We start from the raw sequence: 24,497 nt of genomic DNA, 5'->3' as shown, positions 1-24,497 counted from the left end.
GATATTTAGAATTCTATTCCCTTCTATTTTCAATTTAAATATTTATTGATTTACAGTAAATAATTATAGTTATTAATTCATACACAAGTTTAAAATTCATGCTTGACCACGATCTCAACTGATGTTAACTCCATTTATGTTTCGTAGCCAGGACTTTTTCCTTCTTTTTCCTGTAATATGTATGCTCATAATAATGATTTGAAGCAAGTATCTATCGTGTCGCAAAATAAGTTCAAGATACGAGATCTTCCGCTGCCTGAAGGTTTTGTTTTTGTTGGACCTAACTCCTAACATGCCTATTTATCTATGGAAAAAGCAAAGACAAACTTATAGTTTATCCCTCCCTCCCATTGAGAAGATATTGAGCTTACACCCACCTCTGCAACTGCTCCTGCCAATTGGCAGGCTACTGGTGATAATGTTAAACACTTTAAAAGCCACTATCAGATGTTAACCTGGACTGACGGTGTGCTCTCCGATGCATGGGGTGTAACCACGAATTACACATTTCCAAGCTGAAATATTTAACTAAAAATTTCTTGGATGTCCTTAAGTTTTCCCAAACCGAAGGTACCTGGAAAAAATCGCTACTTAGGGACAAGGCCGCCTTCTGCTGATCTCTTATTTAAATGTTTTTATTTCACTTGTATTTGTATTTGTGGTGTGCAAATAAAGTATAATTATCTATTTATCTATCTACCCCGCGTTCTAATTGACATAAGTTCACCACTGTTTCAAGCAGTTAAACAATTTTACAATCAATCAATCAATCAATCATACTAAGACCATTGAAAAGTTAGGTCAACATGCGTTCATTCACAAGTAACACGGTATTAAAATTATTCAGGAAAATATAATTTATATATAGCGGACGTACGAAGTCCATTGTCAAGGCTAAGGTCGATATTATCAATATACCACTCCCACACAAACCGATAATACAATTCGCATTATTTTCATTAGAATTCTAGGAAATCTCTTGATTGTATTCCACCAAGTATTCAGTTTTTTTTCCAAGGAAGTCTGGTTATTAAAGGAATTTAGTATATTCGTGTATTAATGAATACTGGTTAATTTTTTGATTAATGAGTTTTCAGGATATTTGAAGGTCATTTTGAATTAATGCTTTGCTCAATTTTTAACGAATGCCTAGTTTATACAATATAATAGTGATGGTATGAATGCTTCAATAACTACATTTAGTATATGTGTACTTACATTATGGACATAATTTTGTAATTAAGGACTCGTTATTATATTTTGTGTAAATCACTATGCTAATTTATATGAATTTTAGTCAAAAACCATTGATAATTTTGAAAAATACAGAATAGTGTTATTTTATTATTGATTTTCCAAAAAAGCACATCTATACGCTCGGCAGTGAGCCGATTATGGGTAGATAATGAACGAACACTAGTGTTATAAGTCAGTTTTATCCTTTCTCCATCCAAGTAAAACCTTAAACATAGTCAATAAGGGTCGATGTAACATGTGCTATGAGTTATCACAAGATTATTAGGCAAAACACAAAATTTTATTCAAAATAAATGTTCATCGCAAAGCTTATTCGATTTATCAGTTGTGGAGATCCTCCAAGGAAATCCAATAGGTACCTGTCATTTTGATAACGTCAAATTAGGGCCGGCAGCGGGCTGGGTGTCTGAATTGAAATGGACTTCATTCAAAATTTAAATAAATTGAAAATCCCGCCCGCCTCGTTATTTGGTCTATATTTAAAGAAAGCTCCGCTTTAGGGGAAGGGGCTATACGATTTTTGATAGAAAGCAAAGAGAATTAAGCTTTACAATTTCACGAATGAAAAGAAATACAAATTACGAAAGGTCAAAAGATAATATTGAATCATTGATAAGTACTTGTAGATAGGTAATCATGGATCTCCCGTTTTTACATTTCCATCGTAATATTATATTTTTAATGCAAATTTTTCATGCAGTAATTATTCTCTATTTCTCTTCGAACCTCAACCAAAGAGAGGATATTTGTACTATTGTCGTAGTGACCTTAGCAAAATCTTTACAATTAAAATTAAATGAAAATAATAAAAGATCTATATAACATTCTAAGTAATTTTTGTCTTAAATTCTCCATCTCAGTTTTTGTTAATTTTTGGAGTTTATTGGAGTTTACTCCTTTAGAATCTATTTTTTATATATAGACCCCGATATGAAAAAAATATGGGCAGTAAAATTCAATGAACGAATGACAGTGTTACGTTTTTTGTGCGCAACCTATTCTGCGCACCCTTAAGGCGTAGGTTTAGAGACGTACATAGTATAAGCTGCGGGGCAATATACACCCCTGTATATAGTGTTCTATGATACACATATTTTTCGATCTTAAAGAGTAAATTCATATCTTTTACAACGAGCCAAACGGTATGAAATTCACAGATCGGGTTAGAAACTGCTGTGTGGTTTTATTATACAGCAGCCAACGTCCGTTTGCCTTCGCTTTGAGAGAAATTTTCGTTATTTTTAGGTATCAAAAACAAGCATTACTTTTATAAAATATGCACGTGTGCTTTTTTGAGTGATTATTTTAAGAATGATCTGGACTTGCTGTTATGCTGATATAAAATTGAAAATAATACTTTTAGTACGCAATCTTTACATTTTGAAGACGACGGCGATGGTCAATTGAAAATGCCGCCTTGTTTCATAAACTAGAGGGCCTGGGTTCGATTGTTACTATTTTGTTACTCGATTACGGTAGTGGTATCAACATTCATTATTTATGTTATTGTGGAGGGAGGTATCAGTGTTGGTATAATGGTTTGTTAGGCAGCGTAGACAACGTCACGCTGCCAGTCACGTTTGTGATTTTCTGCAATAATGTTACGTGTTGTATTTATTGCTAATATTTTGTGTTGTAATTATTGATCAATTGTTTAGTGTGGGCATCGAAAACATGTCGGGTAAGGACGTAGTGTGTTCATTCAGAAAGGATCCTATAAACCTACTACCAAGGTCACAGGTCCTGGGACCTGTTCGAGGTGTTTCCTCTACCACAAAATAATGGTACAATCACTGTCGCTGCTACCCGTGACGTAACAATTATTTTTTTTTCTATTTTGTTTTTTACTCATGCTTTACTTTTACATCACTCAGTCGTGGGTTGAAAATAAAAACAACAGTGTTGAACAAAATATAATTCACAACTATTATGAGAACAATTCATTAACAAATTAAAAAAAATATATTAAACTAACTCTAAAATAATCACAAAAGATACGGAACACTGAATTTACAATACGAGAAATAGTACTTAACACTCCAAAAATCTAAGTTTCATTTGAATAGTTTCAGAGTTATGCCCGGTCAACATAAACTACGCACAGACAGACAAAAAAATCTAAAAAGAAATATTTTTGGTTTCGGTATCGATTATTCAACTTCAACTAAAATTTGCAAAATATCTTCAATGTGAAGAATTTGACTTGTTAAAGTTTTATTTTAAGTATAGATCTAGATTATCGAACAACCGTCAAACCTAAGAATACTGTTATTTATAATTTATACCTGCAGAAGCCCACGGCTCCGTTAGCTTGGCATTATTTTATTCATACTAATCACGCGGTAGGATTTAACTGACATAAAAAGTGTATGTTTATTAAGTTATGTATTAATCAAAGATATAAGCTATATCTATTCCAAATTTTAGGCAAATAGTTTAAAATAGTTCAGTATTTGCCGAGTAAAGGGGTATCAAATAAACGATTACCGTGTCTATAAGTTCGTGTAATTTGTCGGATATAAAATAGCATAGAGCATAGTAGGTTGAAATGATAGTTATGATAAGATACATAGAGTAGCCTTTACTCGTAAGTCACGTTTATCAGTAGTCGAAGTAGTAACTTGAAAGATAGCCATTTTTTATCTTTTTACGGTTCCGTAGTCCACGAGGAACCCTCATAGTGTGTGCTTTTGAGAGTTTGAAAGCTCATTTAATTTACAGAATGTACACTGCGCATGGCTCGACACACACTTGACTGTTTTTTTTTTTAAAGTAGGCAAAGTATTCTACCAATACATCAGCTGTTCTTTATAAGTACTTTCGTGAAAATTAAAAACTAAAGATATTTTCATCTTTACCATGCAGACAAAAGCGTCGCCTGTACCTATTCGTAATAAAAAGTCTGGAAGGTTTCTCATTATGCCGTCCGATTGGGATTTGCGGCTGAATACGTTTATTAGGATTTTTTGTCATATAATTTCAACAGTTTTTTTTCCTCTTTATTGTGCTCGCGATAACAATACATATTTCGTAATCATATTATTGGAAATCAGATCAGGGTTTCAAGAGGTTGCCTTTTGTTAAAATGGATATTAAAATATTATATGAATTGAGATTTGTAGCGCTATCCTGTAACTATGTTCTTTTGTACAATGTATGTCTATTTTTTGCATATACTCCGTTTCGCTTGTAGCCGGCACCATGTTGTATTCAACCTGCTTACGTATCATGGTGTTGCTTCTAACGGTAAGCTGCACCATTACCAAGTATACAACATTTTTGTGCTACACCCATGGTAGAAAGCAATAATTACAAAGCTCCTTAAGTAACTCATTTAAGTAGCTTAGTTAGCTATATTATAATAAAAATTATAATATATATTATAATAAAAAAATAAATAAAAATTACAAAATACGTGGAAACCGCTTTTTCATTCGAAGCCCGCGGCTCCGTTAGTTTGGAATTATTTTATGCATACTAATCAAAAATCGCAAAATAACAAACTTGGAGCAAGATATTGTTACAAGTAGTTCGGTTTTTTTACAAGAAGATGGGTCAAATGAAAATTACATTCAAAAAGCAATCGAAGTCAATTCCCACCCCTCAATCCCTCTCTCAACGCGCGCTCCGAGCGGCCGCGCGCGCCGCAGTTCGTTGTTCGTGCTGCTTTGCAAGAACCAACATGACTCAGGGCCCCGTTCAAAACTAGTCTGACCTTTGTATCACGAGAGTTTTAGCCGTGTATATAAATTAAAAGAAAATACTGTTATTAAATATAAAGTTTTTGTCTGCAGGTTACTTCCCGTTGCCAGCTGTGTACTGCCTCACTTGGATCTGCTTGGACGTTCTGCTCTGCACTGCTTCCATCATGCATCTGTGTACCATCAGTGTTGATAGGTATGGATTACTATCTTTAATTTATCAGGGTTCTGTACCTTCCATTCCCATGGAAATACGGAGATAAAATATAGCATAGGCTACTCGATGGAGCTTTACATTGGTAAAAGTTTTTTTTAGAATCTATCCAGTAGTTTTGTTACATGTGTTGTTTGCAACAAATAAAATGAAAAAAATACCTCTTTTTAATATTAGATAAGTTATATAAAATGAAAAATTGTAAGGTAATGTGCAAAAACCGGTTTTGTTTTCTTAATCAAACTTAAATATATTGAAATTAAATTGTTAAATTTATTATTAAATCAACAATTTATGTTTATAAAAATATCTTAATATTAATTTATTAACCTTTTAATTATAGATATTGGATAGAAGCAGGCGTTACTTTGCGGAAGTTCATCATGAATATATAATAATTTATTCATTTTGCTATCATCTTTAATTCATTGTCTCAAGAACTTGCAATTGCACGTTGTAGAGTCAACATCTCCTAAGGATGCTCCGGTTTCGGGCTGAAACGTACGTAGAGAGTATTTTGTCGGACCTGGGTGACGTTGTCGCATGGGTTCGTCGGTTTTTCGCGGATGATAGCAAAATAAATAAATTATTATATATTTTTAATTATTGCACATAATATAGTCATGTCTGAATTACATAAAACAGTATGTGTAGGGTGTCCTTTGGGAAATCTAATGCAGTCTTGAAACTGAAGCCAATTTAATAAACGAGTGTGGTAACGTGCTATCCTGTCTTCTTTAATTTAAGTACAAAGTTAAATCGGAGCATTTGAAATTTACAATCTTACTACAACGAGATCGGGCGTAAAATAGTGTTTATTTGCAATTAAAAGACACAATTGGCACCATGCCTCGCAGAGTTCGTTAAACGTAGGCGTCCACTTATCCGCATCGTACGTATCGGACGCATCGCATTAAACATTTTTTTTTATTTTACGGTAGATAAAATCCGGTTTGACGGCCTCCGTGGCGCAGTGGTATGCGTGGTGGATTTACAAAATGGAGGTCCTGGGGTCGATCCCCGCCTGGGCCGATTGAGATTTTCTTAATTTGTCTGGCTGGTGGAGGGCTTCGGGCGCGATTAGTTTCCACCCTACCGATAAAGACGTACCGCCAGGCGATTTAGCGTTCCGATACGATGTCGTGTAGAAACCAAAAGGGGTGTGGATTTTCATCCTTCTCCTAACAAATTAGCCCGCTTCCATCTTAGACTGCATCATTACTTACCATCAGGTGAAGTTGTTATTTGTAAATAATAAAAAACAAATACGGTCGATGCGATCCGTACGGTGCGGATCAATGGACGCATTTATTTGACATACTATACAAAGAATACTAAAATCCGTTTGATGCGACGCTTACGATGATCCTGGTCGATAACATTAAAACCATTGACATTATCGGCGTCCGCTTGCCGCTAATCTGTGTTAACTATACCTACTAATATTATAAAGAGGTAAAGTAAGTAGGGGGTAATATCTAGATCTACTGCACCAATTTTAAAAAAAACTTTTTACCGCTAGTAAACCACATTAATTGTAAATATTATAGGCTATATTTTATCCTCGTATTCTTAAGCCAACGTTAAATACGCGGGTGAAACCGCGGGGCGTTGGTTAGTAATCTATAAACTGCTTTGCCGATAATTCTAAACAAACACACACAAACACGTCTGTCTGTAGTCATTAATCAATACATACATATAAAAATAAAGTGTCTGTCTGTGATTTCAAAATAAGTAAGTTTTCACAAGTGCTTTTAGTTATTTACACAATACTAAAACACAGTACAAGTTTTTCAAAATGTTTGTCTATCTGATGTCTGTCTGTCTGTCTGTCTCTGGAACGGTTGAACGTTTTTGACTTTGACTATATAAAGGATACTTTTTATCCCGGAAAAGTCCACCAATCCCGCGGGATTTGTGAATAACTATTTCACGTGGACGAAGTCGCGGGCGTTGACTAGAGACAATCTCGTTGACTGAAATTAGTTTAGGAAACAAAAGAAGAACAGTTGAAATAGTCCAAATAAAAGCACTACAGAAGCTCGTACTCGTGTTGTGGTAAATAAAACCCAGTCCTAGCGCTAATAGAATGAAATTAAATAAAGCTTTTGTGTCGGCCGTGCTGACAATTTACGAGAACGACTAAACGTACTCGTATGTCTGACTTAACTGCATTGGGCTGTTATAAAAACTGATTGTTACATAGTGTTATAGTTTTCTTTTTTTATTGAGATAGAATACAATAAGGAACTTAAGCTAACTTATCCCAATAACTATACAAATCATGCCCACGTGGAGTGGTGGCAAGAATACTGGCTGCAGTTCCGCGATGGACAGCCTTATGCGCAAAAATTTATATTTATTTAATTAATAAATAAGTAACCAGTCAAGGCAACTAGCCGCGATGAAATGATTTGGCACTGCGACTCCATGGCCCAACGGTCTCCACGGCAAAAGGTACAAATGACGGAAAGCGTTCCATATTAGGGCCCACCCCATTTCCCAGGGAACCAGCGTCAATACATCAGGTGTCCTCCCATCATCCCGACCTATTCCTGACAGCTCGTTTAGCGCAGGAATATTTATGGTAGCAAGAGCCCTTTTTATTATATCTAGATGCTAGGTGGCGCAACTTGTTTCGAAAAGAGTAGGGATTTAGAGAGGGGTAGCGATCAGTTGGCGAGAATGACTTGCAATATAAGGCGCTCGGCGTCCAGTCGGCTTCAGTGTGCTTGTGGAGTTCAATCATTCCACATTACTTGTTGTGTAATTCTTTATGGGTAACTTGGGATAGGACTTAAGGGGAAAAGGGGGCTGTTGGTTAACTATCAAAGACGTCTTTAACCCTACACACAACGTTCGCAAGTGCGTGGTCTTATTTTGGTTTAGATTGGTTAATTAAGTTATCCTGAAAAATATGGTGAATTATAACCTTTCGTTCGACATTGGTTTTCTTATTTTAAAACCCACTTCTGAGTCTGCTAAAACTAATATACTCGTATAAATGCGAAATGTTATTCATCACGATATCTCAAAAACCGCTTGACGTAGAAAGTTGAAATTTGCCAGGGAGGTAGTTCATAGGTAGTAGACGTCCGGTAAAAATGGTTTTTGTGACAGAGCCGGATTAAAGAGGTCTAAGGACGGACGAATTTGCGTCCGCTAGTGTAATACAAGAAAGAAAAGCTCAGTATTTCATAGCCTGACCCAGGATTCGTACCTTGGACCTCGTGATTATCCAAACTAGACCTACGAGGCTGATTGTTATTTAATAATGTTGATTTAACTCACCATTTTTTTTTTTCAGATATCTCTCTCTGCGGTACCCCATGAGGTTCGGAAGAAACAAGACGAGAAAGCGAGTAACGATCAAGATTGTATTTGTTTGGATACTGTCTACAGCTATGAGCCTTCCTTTGAGCCTTATGTATTCAAAGGTAAATTTATTTTTTTAAACTTAAATATTATTGTTCAAATTGAATGAGATACAACACAATACAAACACAATAGTCATCATATATACTCTTAACGTAATTGTACAGGTTACTCTTATGGCCGTAATAAGTTAGGTTAGAATAAAACACTATGCAGTTACACAGTATGCGTCTTACCCGCACAACGTCACGGAACGCAAGTGTGGTACGACTTCTGTTTCGTTTCCCCGCGCCCGCACTCCGCACGCAGTGCTTGTAAGTTGCATACATTTATTATATGTTACAGTAATTAAATTAAATTATTTAAGTACTTCAATACAGAAAACACTAAGAAATCACGTTCAGTCGTCATTCTATAGCACGGATTGTATCGAAAAATTGTAGTGACCAATCGCTTGTTCGTGAAATTACATCAATAAGAAAAATTGTCTGGCTTCATTTATATACGCGCACTCACACCCTCTGGAGTTTTCTGTATTCCGAATATCTACTTGTACATTAATTTATATTATTTTATAGAACATTTTCTAAATATGGTAAAAATACGAATAAATAAAAGCTAAAGCATACAACATGAACATGAAAATGTTGCTGCCCCCGCGCTCTTATGGCATCAAAAATAGCCATGGTAGTAGTTCTTAACTCCGCTACTAGAGATTTACTATTATAAAACTAATATATAAAGGCGAAAGTTTGTGTGTAAGTGTGTAAGTATGTTTGTTCCTCTTTTACGCTGCGGCTACTGAAGCGATTTGGCTGAAATTTGGAATGGAAATAGATTTTACTATGAATTAACACATAGTCTACTTTTCATCCCGGAAAAATCAACGGTTCGCGGAATTTGTGAAAAGTGAATTCCACGCGGACGAAGTCGCCGGCGTCCGCTAGTGATTTATAAAAAATATTAATATTTTTAGTGTGTCATTAAAAAAACGAATTAACTAAGCCAACTTTCAAAATCTATAATGTAAATGCAATTAATCCTACCATTTCACTCGTTTCGTATGTAGATTTCATCTTATTTGAATAATGAACTTGTTATGTGGATGGTGCTTATATTTCTGAATACATCACTAGAACAGATCATGCATAGTCGATTTTATAGTATTGATTAGTATCACAGAATCGTCATTCATCACGATAACTCGAAAACCGTTTAACGTACAAAGTTGAAATTTGGCAGGGAGGTAGTTCGTAGGTAGTAGACGTCCACTAAGAACGGATTTTGCGAGAGCGCCGGATTAAGGAAGTCTAAGGGCGGACGAAGTTGCGGGCGTCCGCTAGTACATAATAAACATAGGTACCGTAGATTCAGCCCTGAGGGACAAGCAGTAGTTAAATGTTAATGGAAGAGTCCAGTCACCGTTTAATGAAGCTATTCACTATTCCGAGGGCGGTACAATATCGCGCAGTTTGACGACCACTGTTGTAGTTGACGTATATAGTAATCACCCATGATCGGTGACGATCAAACGTAAACGCCACTGTGCCGACTTTTCGGACAAACATCATGGCTCGTCTATGATAGGATTTATCCATCAACAATGATGAACCAATCAATCAATTTAATTATTTGCGGATACATGCATGATACATGCATGATTTATATATATATATATATATATAAGTATCGTGATGTTTGGAAGTCCCTACAAAAGGCCTATGTCCTGCAGTGGACGTCCATCGGCTGATATGATGATGATGATGATGAGATTAGTAAAAGCGTTAAGTTTCGACACCCAACAGCCTGGTCTGTTTCGTTCGTTGATTGATTAGTGAAGCAATTAAGCCATACGCCATACAACTGTAAAAGGCTGTTATTAAACTGTTTGCTAAAATGTTTCAGCCAATATTATGAACGCAAAAGTTTGTGATTGATTGATGGATGAATCGATGTTTTAACCCTTTCACGCTAAACTATACTTTTTTGTTAGATTTTGAAAAACCTTGAAACAACACTCAAAAACACTTAGCTGTTATTTGTGGCGGGACTTCCACTAATACATAATTTAAAAATGTGTTGACGGCGTCGCTAGTTAAAAACATTTTTTTTTTTCAAATAAATATGACACCAAACTTCACTTTTGACTGAACATAAAGTAAAAAAAAACATACATACAGCCGAACGTAAAACCTGCTCCTATTTGGAAGTCGGTTAATAACTGACTCCTAAATGGACGACCGGTCGCCTATCGTATCCGTTACGTGACATGTAAAAAAATATAACTACCACTAAGGGGAATAGGCGAGCACAGTATCATGCTCACAACGGTAGACTAAAACCGCATTCACTGACTGTCGGTTTCTTCAACGCAGACGGGCTTTTCGATAAAATACTCGCGGGCAGCGAATGGTTAAAAAGCTTGCTCTAGAAGTAAATCTTTATAAACATTGATTTTTGTACATTCGAAAAACCATTACTATCAAAGTTGTTTTAGTTATAATATAGTTAAGGTATTTTCATTCTGTGGTGTGTGTAAAGTAAGTATGTATATTTTGTCGTCAAAAACAAACAATTAACTAAAACTCAGAACTGTGTGTTTGCTATTCTACTTTTCTGTATATCGCTATTCTACTTCTATTTGTCGAAAATCTCAGTACTTGCATGTTTAAAAGACTTTTGTAAATAAACCAAATAAAATCTATGCCACAAAACAAACCACCGCAATGGTTGATCAAATTGAATAACAAAAAGCTGTATTTGTGTTCGAAAGGAAACCTTGATTCCCAAAATAGCAATAAAATTGTAATTATTTTGTCACTCCACAAAAATCAATAAAATCCATTGACGTATCACTGGGGGAAAATGACAAGGGAACTTTATTCAAGCCTCTACGGTAAACGCATACTGAATATGCTAGCACCACTAATGACGTCAGTAAACCGTGCCAATTGCATGCCTCCTGCATAGTTGATGCTTGTTTGTAACACGATCATATACCTAGTTTTAATTTATTTATGAAGTGTTCTTCAAAGCATCCAAGTTCGGTTTAGTCATGCTGAAGTTAATTTGCGGGGAATATGTTTGAATAGTCAGTGGAGTTTGGGGTCCTAAGGTGCTGGAAGGGCGACCCTGTACCGGAAAGCGCTGTGTTTTTGACCCCATGGATAGATGATATCAGGCGTGTTACAGGGCACCGCTGGAAGGCATGCTGCTCAAAACCATTTGCTTGGAAGTCTATAAAAGTCTTTTAAAGTATTTAAAAAAAAGAAGAAGTTCAGCAATGGATGTCTATCGGCTGATATAATTGATGATGTTGATAATTAAAGGTAATCTAGAAAAACTGAACCTATTTTGACAGTACTTCCCCAGGAAGATAGAAAAGGTTATTGAGAAACATATGAACGACTTTTTATTCCGGAAAAAAATATAGCTTCTGCGGAATTTGTGAAAAACAGAATATCACGCAATATCGCCAGCATCCTTTTGTTAATAATATTGAGTGTGTAAACACTTTTACTCGCGCTACACACGTTCAGTTTTTACACTACATGTACAGTTTTATCTCATCGAAGTTTCAATCATTAGAGATAACTGTACAGTTAATACAGACGGAGACTACACACGGACGAACTCAGTGAAAACTGAACGTCTGTAGCGCGAATAATTGCACTAAAGACGTCACATTTAAATCTATACTAATATTATAAAGCTGAAGAGTTCGTTTGTTTGATTGATTGAACGCGCTAATCTCAGGAACTACTGGTCCGATTTGAAAAATTCTTTTAGTTTTAGATAGCCCATTTATCGAGGAAGGCTATAGATTATATATTATCCCCGTATTCTTTCGGGAACGGGAACCACGCGGGTGAAACCGCGCGGCGTCAACTAGTTGCAGAATAAAAGTACATAGTTATTTCTCTTTTAGTAGCGTGTTTCATCTTAAACGGCATCTTGACTTGGGTAAGGGGATGCGATGACCCTTGATAGCCCGTGTACAACGGTTGACCGGACATTCACCCGAGAGACATACAAGTACATACACCTTCTTGCGGTTTTTTGAACTATAAAATATTTCTGACTATATTTATAATTAAAGCAATGAGCAATGAGAGGTTTTTAACAAGTTTTTATTTAACTTATAACTAATAGAAACACACACATATAGAAACACAATCTAAGGGTATGACTGTGTATGATTGTATGGTACCTATTTTAAAAAGGTTTTTATACTGCTTATACAGGTATAAAGACTAACTTAAGAACTAACATACTCTTCCTTGCGAATTCTTCCTCAAGAACCCAAGTACTATAAGCATAGAGCATCAGACTTGTGGTGCATGCACTAAGCAAACCTAACAGCATACGGCGCTGATTGATTGAGATGAAATAAGTTCTTTTGCAGAACAAATATTACACCTGACTCAAAAAACTGTTTGGCGACCCCTTGGCACAGTGGGTAGTGACCCCGCTATATGCATTTACAGCTATGGGTTCCATCCCCAAAATTGCAAAATATTTGTGTTATGAACATGGGTGTTTTCGGGCAGCTATCTTAGCAGGGGCATAACTATCGCCGTATCAATGATACGGGACTCCCGGACTACAGGAGGGGGGGGCTTGTAGTCCAGGGGCTTTAGGGGATTGTGATACAATCTCACTTAACCTGGTGCTGGAGAAAAAACTGTTTAAGAGATTTTCGGGATTTACCGCTTGTATATTACCCCTTAACTAATTTTGATACAGGGCCCCTCAAAAGCAAGCTACGCCACTGTATCTTAGTACCCAAAACACAAGCTTTAAGTAAGCTTACTTTACGACTAGATAGTGATGATAGTATAAGCATATGTATTTAAAAACACATTTCTTTCGCAGAACGAAGAATCAGTCCTCATCAATGGCAACTGTCAAATCCCGGACCCGCTGTACAAAGCCATCGGCTCCGTTATCTCGTTCTACATCCCTCTCGGCGTGATGCTGCTGACGTATGCTCTGACGGTGCAGCTGCTGGCGCGCCAGAGGAAGGGGCTGGGGCAAGGCTGGGCGGCAGGGTGGCTCGGTGCGATGCCCATAGGTATATATCATTCTCACTCACATGCCTTTTTCCAACTAGTCAAATGCGAACAAAACGCAGGCGTGTATATTCACTGCGAAAAGGAAGTCCATTCCAGTTTACTCCTACTTTCCGGAATAATAATAATAATAATAATTTATTTATTCATCAGAAAGCAGGTTTACAAAGATTACTTAAATATAATAAGACCCAGATACTTTCTACCATAATAATTTGGTGTATGAAAAATTTAAATAGACTATGTATAATCCTAATTTAAAAGCAAACAAATAAAAAAGAAAACATATGTAATAGCTTATACAATTTAACATTTTAAGATTCAATGATTATGACAAATCTAACTCAAAACCTGTGACAGATAAAATAAAATAATAGTCATAATATATACTGTCAAAATTATTAAACCATGTTAAATTTAGTGCAAAGTCAAGTAATTAGTACCAGTTAAATGTTAAAATGTCAATTAAAATTATGTCAAACACACATGTTAATTAAAATTATGTCAAAATATTTATCATACATCAAAAAAAAAAAACATTAAAATTTGTAATTTAAATACTCATTTAAGTTATAGAAACATTTATCCATAAGCATTTTAGAAACCTTACTCTTGAAACTATTTACATTGTCAATCTTATAGATATCTAGTAGTTTGTTATATATTGAAATTGCACTACAATGTACACTCTTAGCGAACATGTCAAGCCTTTTTGGCGGCATTATTAACTTATCTTATATAATACACCTGACAGCATTGAGCTTCTGGGTATTACAATATCGTCCAAGCTCAACTTTGGAGAATGCATTGAGTCCAAAGCAGAAACAGCTGATATTGGGCATTTTTTGCCCAATATCTCACATTGTGAGGTGAAATGCTTATTTGACTTGTATAACAATTTTTACTTTATGATGCCTTATGATTGCTTTAACAGATTTTTCAGCCATAAATTATAACCTATCATATATTCAGATACTTTTTTTTTTACTCTACAAGTTAGCCCTTGACTACAATCTCACCTGATGTTAAGTGAGGACGCAATCTGAGATGGAAGCGGGCTAACTTGTTAGGAGTAGGATGAAATCCACACTCGTTTCGGTTTCTACACAACATTGTACTGGAACGCTAAATCGCTTGGCGGCACGTCTTTGTCGGGTGGTAACTAGCCACGGCCGAAGCCTCCCACCAGCCAGACCTGGACCAATTAAGAAAACCTCAATCGACCCAGCGGGGAATCGAACCCAAGACTTCTGTCTGATAAATCTACCGCGCATACCACTGCGCCACGGAGTCCGTCAAAACTTACTATAACAGACTATAACAGTCTATTGATGAAAAAATAATAAAATTTCAATAGTTTCAGAATCTATGCGTTACACACAAGCAAATAAACCATTTTTGTGGGTGGATCGTTTTTCGTTGAATAAAATTATTTACATTCACGAATTCGTTGAAATATCAATTAAAATAAAAACCACATACACGCCGCGTACTAAAATCGTAATAACATTGAGTTTGTTCAAACATAATGATGCGTGAAATTCGAAATTCGAAATTGTGGTGGATTACGCCGAAATCTACACCTATTTTAATAGAGGAACGTGAGCGGACCACAGCTGTTATAATTAACCATCGCGGTTTGAAACCGTGTTTGATTGACCATATATGTATATAGTACAAAGTACTCGTAATGAATAGTTTAGTTTTAATTTCAAAGTTTTAGAAATATCATTAAACTAAATTAAAAAATTGAGCAAATGAAGTTGGTGGATTCCTCACCAAGTGCGTCGCAAGGATTCACTGGATGCAGACGGCTCAGCATCGTGATTTTTGGAAGTCCCTAAAAAGAAATCACATAAAATTTAAAGTTTTGTAAAACCCCCCAAAGGTCATGAAATTATTAATTACACTCTCGATCAAGTTATTAATATTGTCTTTCAGTACGCATTAATTTGAGACCCACTCGAGTATATTTGTAGACATTCATTATTCTTCCCCACTTTAACATCCCACAACTTTTAAACTGCTCAACCGATTTTCATTTTTAACGTCCATTAAAAAAACTTTCGTACAAAGAGGGCTTAGTATAGATTACAGCAATTGCTATAACATGATTGCTATAATTTAATGGGCCCGAAGAATGATATTATGAGCTGATTTCAATAAACTAAATACTTATATTGTTACGAACTATCGAGTATTCGGTGAGAAAGAATACAATATGGAACTTAAGCTAACTTATCCTAATAACTATACAAATCATGCACACGTGAAATGGTAGCAAGAATACTGGCTGCATTTCCGCGCTGGACAGCCAGACTGATCCTTTGCGTAAAAAATGAGCCAGCCCTTCTGTCACCAGTCGAGGCAACTAGCCGCGGTGAAATTATTCGATGAAATTTTTTGGCACTGCGTCTCCATGGCCCAAGGGCCTCCACGGCAAAAGGTACAAATATGTAACTCTCTGTCAGAGAGGCATACTTGAGCCACTTACCGGTTTCAGCTTTTTCTACTGCGGCTCCCGGTAATTAAGTATTCAGTTCGAGTATTTGGAATTAAACACCTGGTGACTTTATTCCACTCCTCAATCCAATTATCAATACACACCTACACGAAGGCCTACACGCGTGTTGTTTATTCCACGGAGTTCGCCAAATCAAAACAATAACATTAGGAAACCGACAACAACTCGAAGACGTAAACAACTTGAAAGGGCGAGCGATTATGTACCCTATGTCAGTAGTAATAGGTTATCTGTAACAATATTTACGAGATTCAGTTGTTGTTTAATTAATCTCCAACAAGTAAGATACTAAAGTACCCAATTACCCATTGCGATAAGGTTGTGATGTTATGTAACACATGTTTGAACGGAATTTTGTAACAATGTATATTTTTAACAAGTGGGATACACGGTACATTTTGTTGTTAGTTAAGCAAACTTTTAACTTCTAACAAGTAATCTACTTACATACATCTTCGGAGTTTGTCAGTAATTGGATGTTCTCTCTAATTAACTCCTTGGGTCTTATTTATTTAGTGCCAGACAGCGTTAGGACGTTGTAATTAGACATGTACACCAGAACTTTGAGCCTAAGTCCACGAATGTGCGTAACAAAATTCACTGCATTGGTCTACAAGTTTTTTTTTTAATTTTGCTGCTAATTTTTACCCGACTGTCGATGGAAGGTCATGTTTACCGAGGTGTATCTTCGTACGAATATGTAAATAAGATTGTATGGCTTATTCTTTTGCACGCTTTTCAGCCCATCGCCTTTAGTCCAATTAATCATTTAGGTTATGGTCTTAACCTCAGAATCTAAAATGTAAATTAAAGATTTAAAAGTAATAAAATCAAGAATCAATGCATTATTATCATTTATTATACAATATTGTCTAGAATATTGTAGGTTTTTTACACCGTGTTTTTTTAAAATATTTTTTTCAATCATCATCATCATCATCATCATTATCAACCCATATTCAGCTCACTGCTGAGCTCGAGTCTCCTCTCAGAATGAAAGGGGTTAGGCCAATAGTCCACCACGCTGGCCCAATGCGGATTGGCAGACTTCACACACGCAGAAAATTAAGAAAATTCTCTGGTATGCAGATTATTTCCTCACGATGTTTTCCTTCACCGTTTGAGACATATTAGACGTGATATTTAATTTCTTAACTGAAAAGAAACTGAAAAACATTTTTTTTAAAAATAAATAACGATAAATTATATCTATCGTTATAAAACCCACTTTTACGAGTAAAATGAATTATGAATTTTATATCTCAAATACTAAGGATTAAGATTTATAACATTATCGGGACATCTTGACATCTTTTCCACGAAGAATAATTTTTAGATCTATTATCAGAGACCCTTAACGGTAATTCAAAACCTGCGGGATTATAATTGACATTTAAAAGGTACAAGCGGATTATAGGGGTTCACAGGCTCTCTGGACGTCCGTTTCAATACAGAAAATGTTATTTGCGGTCTCGTTTGAACGTTTCATTACGCAGATAGCTAGGTTACGTTATCTTTTCGCCTGACGTTATTTTACCTCACATAAAAGGGAATGAGACATTTGCGTAAATAAAATACGGTTTGCATTTGTAAATAATAAATGGACGGGTAATCTTTAATTTTTAGCTTAAAAGGAATAAATGGAAGGAGGGTCACTCGGTGCCTGTCTGTAGGTATTATTTTTAATCATCATCATCATCATCATCATTAACAGTCGATGGACGTCCACTGCTGGGCATAGGCCTCTTGCATGGACTTCCAAACAAAACGGTCTCGAGCCGCGAGCATCCAGCAACCCGCTTTATGTTCTCAATCCACCTAGTGGGTCCATTATTTCTAATATTAATTAATTATTATAATAGAGAAAATAAGATAAAATTAAAAACCGAATTGTAAATCATACACCATAAACTGTGATCTACATTTTCTTGTGGAAAAATTAAACTTATAAGTAAAAACAGTTCGAAGATTTTCCGATTATACAAATAACACGCACAAACCTATCAAATATAGTACTATTTTTTACCTAAAATCTTGAAATTAGACACGTCATGATATTATATAATACCAGGACGTGTCTAATTTTATCATTCATTTCATAAGATTAGCTAAATTTGTCATAAGTTGCTTCCCAAGGCATGAAAGTGCAACAACATTTGCAATTCAAGGCTCTTTTCTACTGAGAATTCATTTTGAAAGACAGAAAAGCACTATACCTAATCTTATTTTTAAGCACTATCCAAGGTTCAAACCCTTTGAAATATAGCCGACAACGTTGATGAGGCATTTCAAAGTTAGACTAAATTAATATCTACACCCAACTCAAAGTGATCTGTTAAAAGCTTTCATGTTTAATACGTTAATGGTCCAGGAGCCTGTGTCAGCTAGATCTTCGTTATTTTATATGGTATATAATTACGTTAGTTAACTTTAATTCATTATATTAATTTCAAACGGATTTTCATTAGAAGGAGCTTAACAAATTAGCCAACTTCCATCTTAGTTTCCACCTATCAGGGATTGTATTCAAAGGCTAACTTGTAAGGAATAAAAAAAAAACTAAAAAAAAGAATTTGGTCCCACGGTGGCTTTAGCAGGTAGGGGTTAGCAGATTTTCATGTTAGTTATTTTTTATATTGTATACGGTATTTTAGAATCTAGACTCTTAGTTACTTAGCAACACACTTCGCTACAGATTCTTAAAGTTTAATAATTTCCAGTGTTTTTAAAAGGGTTGTCGCGAGGGTAAGTGATTGGCAACTAATATGATTTCTCATAACTGAATTCGCGTCTCATCGAGCTATGACGGTGACTTTGGTTCTTCTTCTGAATCAATTGAATATATCTCTTCTAATTCAATTGTTAAGCTAAGACAATATAAAAATACGCTCTATTAGACGGTTTATCTGGATCTTCTATCTTCTATTAGACCTTTGAAACCTGCTTACTCTCAAAGCCAACACGATCCAAACTTTACAGTTGCCTTACTTATCGTACTTTACCTTAGTTTTAGTTTAGTAGAAGCAGGGACTGATAAAATTTTGTCTTCTATAAATTCACGAAGGTCTGACTGTTACAGGCTGTCTATCTATAAGAGCTTAGTAACCACTGAGAGGGAATACTATTAACTATTTACTTATTGGCCAATCGCTATTGGAATGTAGATTACAGCGTTTTCACATTAAACATTCCAAATGTTACAAAACTGGAACTAGTTGTGCCCTTACAATAGAGGTATTGAATATTAAAATCAACTATTTTAAAACTTTTTTTATTTAGATGTACAGTGAATTTTGACGGCCTCCGTGGCGCAGTGGTATGCGCGGTGGATTTACAAGACGGAGGTCCTGGGTTCTATCCCCGGCTGGGCCGATTGAGGTTTTCTTAATTGGTCTAGGTCTGGCTGGTGGGAGGCTTCGACCGTGGCTAGTTACCACCCTACGGACAAAGACGTACCGCCAAGCGATTTAGCGTTCCGGTACGATGTCGTGTAGAAACCGAAAGGAGTGTAGATTTTCGTCCTCCTCCTAACAAGTTAGCCCGATTCCATCTTAGACTGCATCATCACTTACCATCAGGTGAGATTGTAGTCAAGGGCTAACTTTTAAAGATAAAAAAAAAAAGAATAGAAAAAATCTGAATATAGGGGTAAAATGTCAAGTTGAAAAACAAAACTTTTGCGAATTGCATCCTGTGATACATCAAAAATCCCAATAACATTTTTTTTGTATCTCTGTAAACAGAACGCCGTTGCACTTGGAGGAGGTTCCTCAGTCCTAGAGGAGGTACACCGCAGCACTCTGCAGCATCCACTGAAACAGAGTTACCACCGATAGACACTAGAGACCTTTGGCTTCAAGACTCTAGGTAAGCTGTCAGAACAAATACATGTTGTGTTGCCTAATGTATTTCATGACAGTTCATGACAATTCATAATTCATGATTTATTGTATGCAATTTTAACTAATAAAAATGTTATTGTATATAATGAAATAGATACACTGAATAATCTCATGATAATGTCGGAGTATGCCCAAAAACTCCTGATGGGTTCAATGGGATGGGCGTTCAATTCATTTCATTAATATTAGTTTGTACTCAAACATTACACATTCATGGCAAGTCATGACAATGTACATCCTATACATAATTCATGATGAATTTATGCAACGCGAGTTTTATTTACATTTATTTATTTCTGAGTATAAAATTGGTAAACTGGATAAATCACATGATATTGTTGGAGTATGACATAACTAAGCCTATTCAGGAGTTTTGCAATAAATATTTACTGTAGACCTCCTGATGAGTTTATCTGTTGTGCAGAGATAAATGAGTTTATCTGTTTCAATAGTATGTACTGTGTGTCTATCTGTATACATAATTCATGGTGAATTTTATGCAATTAAAACTAATCTTTATGGTTTTTTTTAAGTGAAATAGATAAATAGCTTAAATCACAATTGGCCGACTAGCTTAGATAAATAAATAACTAGCTGCATAAAATCTCAGGGTTCTGTGGGATGAGTCGTTTATTTGTTTCACTGTAATAAGTTATAAACCATTTAATATATTGCACAATTCATGCCACATTAGATATAATTCATGACTTTATGTGCTGCCTAATGTTCGTACTTGTATAACTAAGTGTTTTATGTTTATAATATTTAATTTTAAACTAAAATTTATGTTATATCAATTGTAGGTTATATTTTAATTTAAATTCGATACGCCACCCATTTTCAAGATCTTTTTTACTCCATTTGCTAAATTTTCGTTAAAAGGAATACAAAGTTTTTGCTTCACGTATGATTTAAATAATAAATTCGTTCAAATAGTAAAAAGTTTTACTACAATTTTACATTCCTGTACAATATTTTATTATTCACATATATAACGGGAAACATTGTTTGCGTGCAAGCAAGAGACATTCGGCGTGATTAATGTTTCAGCTTCAGTTACAAATGTTAAATTAAACTTATTTAATTAATTTAATGCAGACAGTTGTTTCAACGCATACGTTGTTTAATAAATTTAATGCAAACTGAATATTTCAGATTTGTTTAACTTGTACTTTTGCATTGTACGATTTGCATTAATTTGTTTTTTGTTCAATGAAAAGTGCTTTAATATCCCAGTCTGGCTGACAGATGACTTTCGTATTTTTTAAGTCAAACTATGTATATCTAACCTTGGAAACAGCTGAACCGATTTTAATGGGACTTTTACTGGAAGATATAGGATGTCATAAAAAACATATTGGTCACTTTTTATCCTGAAAAATACATGGCTCCCGTGGAATTTGTGAAAAACAGAATATCACGTGTACCTACGAAGCCGAGGGCGTCCGCTATTTATATAATTATAAATATGAAATATCATTCTACACTCGTATCATGCCTAATTGCCTATCCAACATATACCTACCGTGTGTCATGAATACACGTACAGACAATTAGAATCGAAACACATCTGTTTTAGACAAAGTAACGAACTACATCCACGAAATGGTTTTTTCAAACGCACGGACTGATATTTGTTTAGATGCCATACGTCCAACGTAAGCGTACTCAGTACCTCTCAGTTTTGCGGTCGACCCCTAACCGGCCCGTGTGAGTGTGTATGTTTGTTACCAATTTCCTCTGCAACTACTAAACCAATTTGGCTGGAATTTGATATGGAGACAGATTACACCTTAGATAAATACGAGTATGTACCTAAATAAGCTGGTTCCCGTAGATAAACCTCTCTACTAAATTAAAAGACTTATATACATACTTCCATACCAATATACTAATCGCGGCAAACCACTGAAACGATTTGAATGAAATTTGACAATGTGATAAGTTGGACTTTGGAGCAGAACATAGGCTACTTTTTATCCCGTAAACTTGTTCAAATTCAATTAAATTTTAAATATATCGTGTCTATATAGTCCCTGTTTGGGTACAGAAAATTTAGGCTTCTGGATTCATCCACAACGAAGTTATAGGGGATCTAAAATGGCTTGAACTGCTTCGAGAAAAGTTGAATATGGCCGTGCCTCTTTATTTGCTCGATTTGGCAGGGGTACTGCCATGCCCCCAGATATTTTCCGCGAGTTTTGTTTAAAACAAAATTACACGCAAACGGTGTTACGGGCGCTAGCTTTATATTTTTCTTTTATTTTGCTCATTATTTTTAAATTATATTCGTTATAAGCAAATGTTTTAATAAACTCATTTCCTTATTCACTTAAAAGGAAAGATAAAATTACATGCAGCAAACTGCACGCCAGGGAGGCATTATATTTTGCCTTGAACTTAATCCGCTTCGTTACTCTAATATGAAAACATTATATCCGCCAGGTGGTCCAATGGTTAGCCCATGGTGGCTTCAGAGTAGAGGACCGGGGTTCCAATCCCGGGTCGGGCTATTACTGAACTTTTCTTTCTTCATAGGAAATTCTCAGGAAATGTATTGCCCCAGTGACTCAGCGAGCACGTTTAGAAATCGTTCCCGATCGTTATCATTTGATAGTGATCGTTAAATAATCATATTACATCACCCCAAACCCACCAACCCGCTTTGGAGCAGCGTGGTGGTTCTAAACTCCATAAGCACTGCGCCCGCGAGTGCGAGTTTTATGTTCCTTTGTTTTTTATGTTACAATTTAACTCAAAAAACTACTCGACAGATTCAAATATTCGTTAACCAATAAAAAGATACATCTCTATCGAGTTACGCAATATTTAATACTCATATTCCCACATGAACGGGAACTACACAAGCAAAACCACGGGGTATCTGCTTTTAATTAATAATCCAGGTCATTTTCAACAAACTCGATATAAATCCTATCTCGCACTACGAGTGTATTAGGAACTCAATTAGCGGTTGCTTTAAACATAGTCTAGAGTAGATTTTATAGCCCATTTAAGTTCATATTAATATTAAAGGTACGTTTCATCAACACGACTCCGACAGTAGTTGTGAAAATTAATACATAAAACTCAACAATCATGCGGAAAAGGAGGTGCGAAAAAATAAAAAATGGATTGAAGGAATAAAAAGTAGTTGTGTGTGAATAATATTAGTGGATCATCATGAAAAGCTGTCTTAATAAATTTGTTATCATGACGCAGACAAAATCTATAAAATGCTTGTAAATTTAGGATGTGCGTTCAACCAGTCATTGACGGACAATTATTTAATTTTGGTGCTAAAAAGCACCATATTATGAGCCTTTAAACACTTAGCGTGTTAGTGACACTTCGCTAGAGATGTTCGATTTTTACACGCTTTATATTAGCTTCACTTGTAACTATGTATGTAAGAAAATCTTGAAATCTTAATTTGACCCACTTTCCGGTCCTCGATTAAAAAAAAAATTTTGCACACGCTCTGAATTCTGATGACAATACATGATTAGCTAAAAAATATCATAACAAATCCAATATGGCGACCTCCCTAAGATGGCGGACTGGCTGTTTGAAATCCACCCCCATGATATGGATATCAAATAAAAGGTTTGCTGTCGGAATACGAAATAGACACGTGACTTAAATCCAATATTTGTAATCTTAAATGCGTGCTAAAAGCTTGTTTTTTTAGTTTTTTAAACTACTAGCTGACGCCGCGCGGTTTCACCCGCGTGGTTCCCGTTCCCGTAGGAATACGGGGATAAAATATAGGGCCTAAAGCCTTTTTTGATCAATGAGCTATCTATCACAGAAAGAATTTTTGAAATCGGACCAGTAGTTCCTGAGATGAGCGCGTTCAATCAAACAAACAAACAATTTTAGTTTTTACAAAATCTTCAGCTTTATAATATTAGTATAGACTTAAAGTTATTTTATTAATGGTGTTTTTTAATTGCCACGAATATAAGTGACTGGCAATTAGGGACATGATTTATTATAATATTATTATGTCGAAGAACAGCCTTCTACATTTTGTTTATTTGATCGCACCAGCAAAACGGCCCCTAAGCTTACACGCTACTCCAAGCTTAAATTTAATTGTAACGGCATGTTCATTAAGTTGTAATATAGTTAGAAACAAGCTAATATATACTAGTATGAAGGAAATAGAAAACACAGCGTTTTATTTATTCATAATAATTAAATGCGTGTTTCATGCAATTTAATAACTATTATTATTTTCAGCGTGTAACATTATTGTAGCAACCTATACTAATACATATTATACAAAAGAAGCGCATTTATATAAACAGACAAATGTCTGGTTATATAAACGCGCTAATATCTGAAATTGAAAAGTCAATTATATTAAAATTTTTCAATTATTAATTATTAGTAACTAGTAGACGCCGCGCGGTTTCACCCGCGTGGTTCCTTTTCCCGTAGGAA

At 35.4% G+C, this 24,497-nt stretch overlaps 1 protein-coding gene across 2 annotated transcripts in view; it reads left to right on the top strand.

Moving 5' to 3' along the window:
- The window catches only part of LOC112058447 (5-hydroxytryptamine receptor 2A), a 112,761-nt gene that overhangs the window by 80,834 nt on the left and 7,430 nt on the right, over positions 1-24,497 (top strand). For both annotated transcript variants that reach the window (XM_024099304.2, XM_024099295.2), the window contains exons 3-6: positions 5,052-5,154; positions 8,483-8,612; positions 13,426-13,624; positions 19,890-20,013. In XM_024099304.2, coding sequence (XP_023955072.2) covers positions 5,052-5,154; positions 8,483-8,612; positions 13,426-13,624; positions 19,890-20,013 — 556 coding nt within the window. The remainder of the gene's footprint in view (positions 1-5,051; positions 5,155-8,482; positions 8,613-13,425; positions 13,625-19,889; positions 20,014-24,497) is intronic.

Source organism: Bicyclus anynana, chromosome 4 (genome assembly GCF_947172395.1).
Source record: "Bicyclus anynana chromosome 4, ilBicAnyn1.1, whole genome shotgun sequence".
Lineage (NCBI taxonomy): Eukaryota > Metazoa > Arthropoda > Insecta > Lepidoptera > Nymphalidae > Bicyclus > Bicyclus anynana.
The sequence above is the reverse complement of the archived record's forward strand: the minus strand, read 5'-3'. Positions and strand labels throughout refer to the sequence as shown.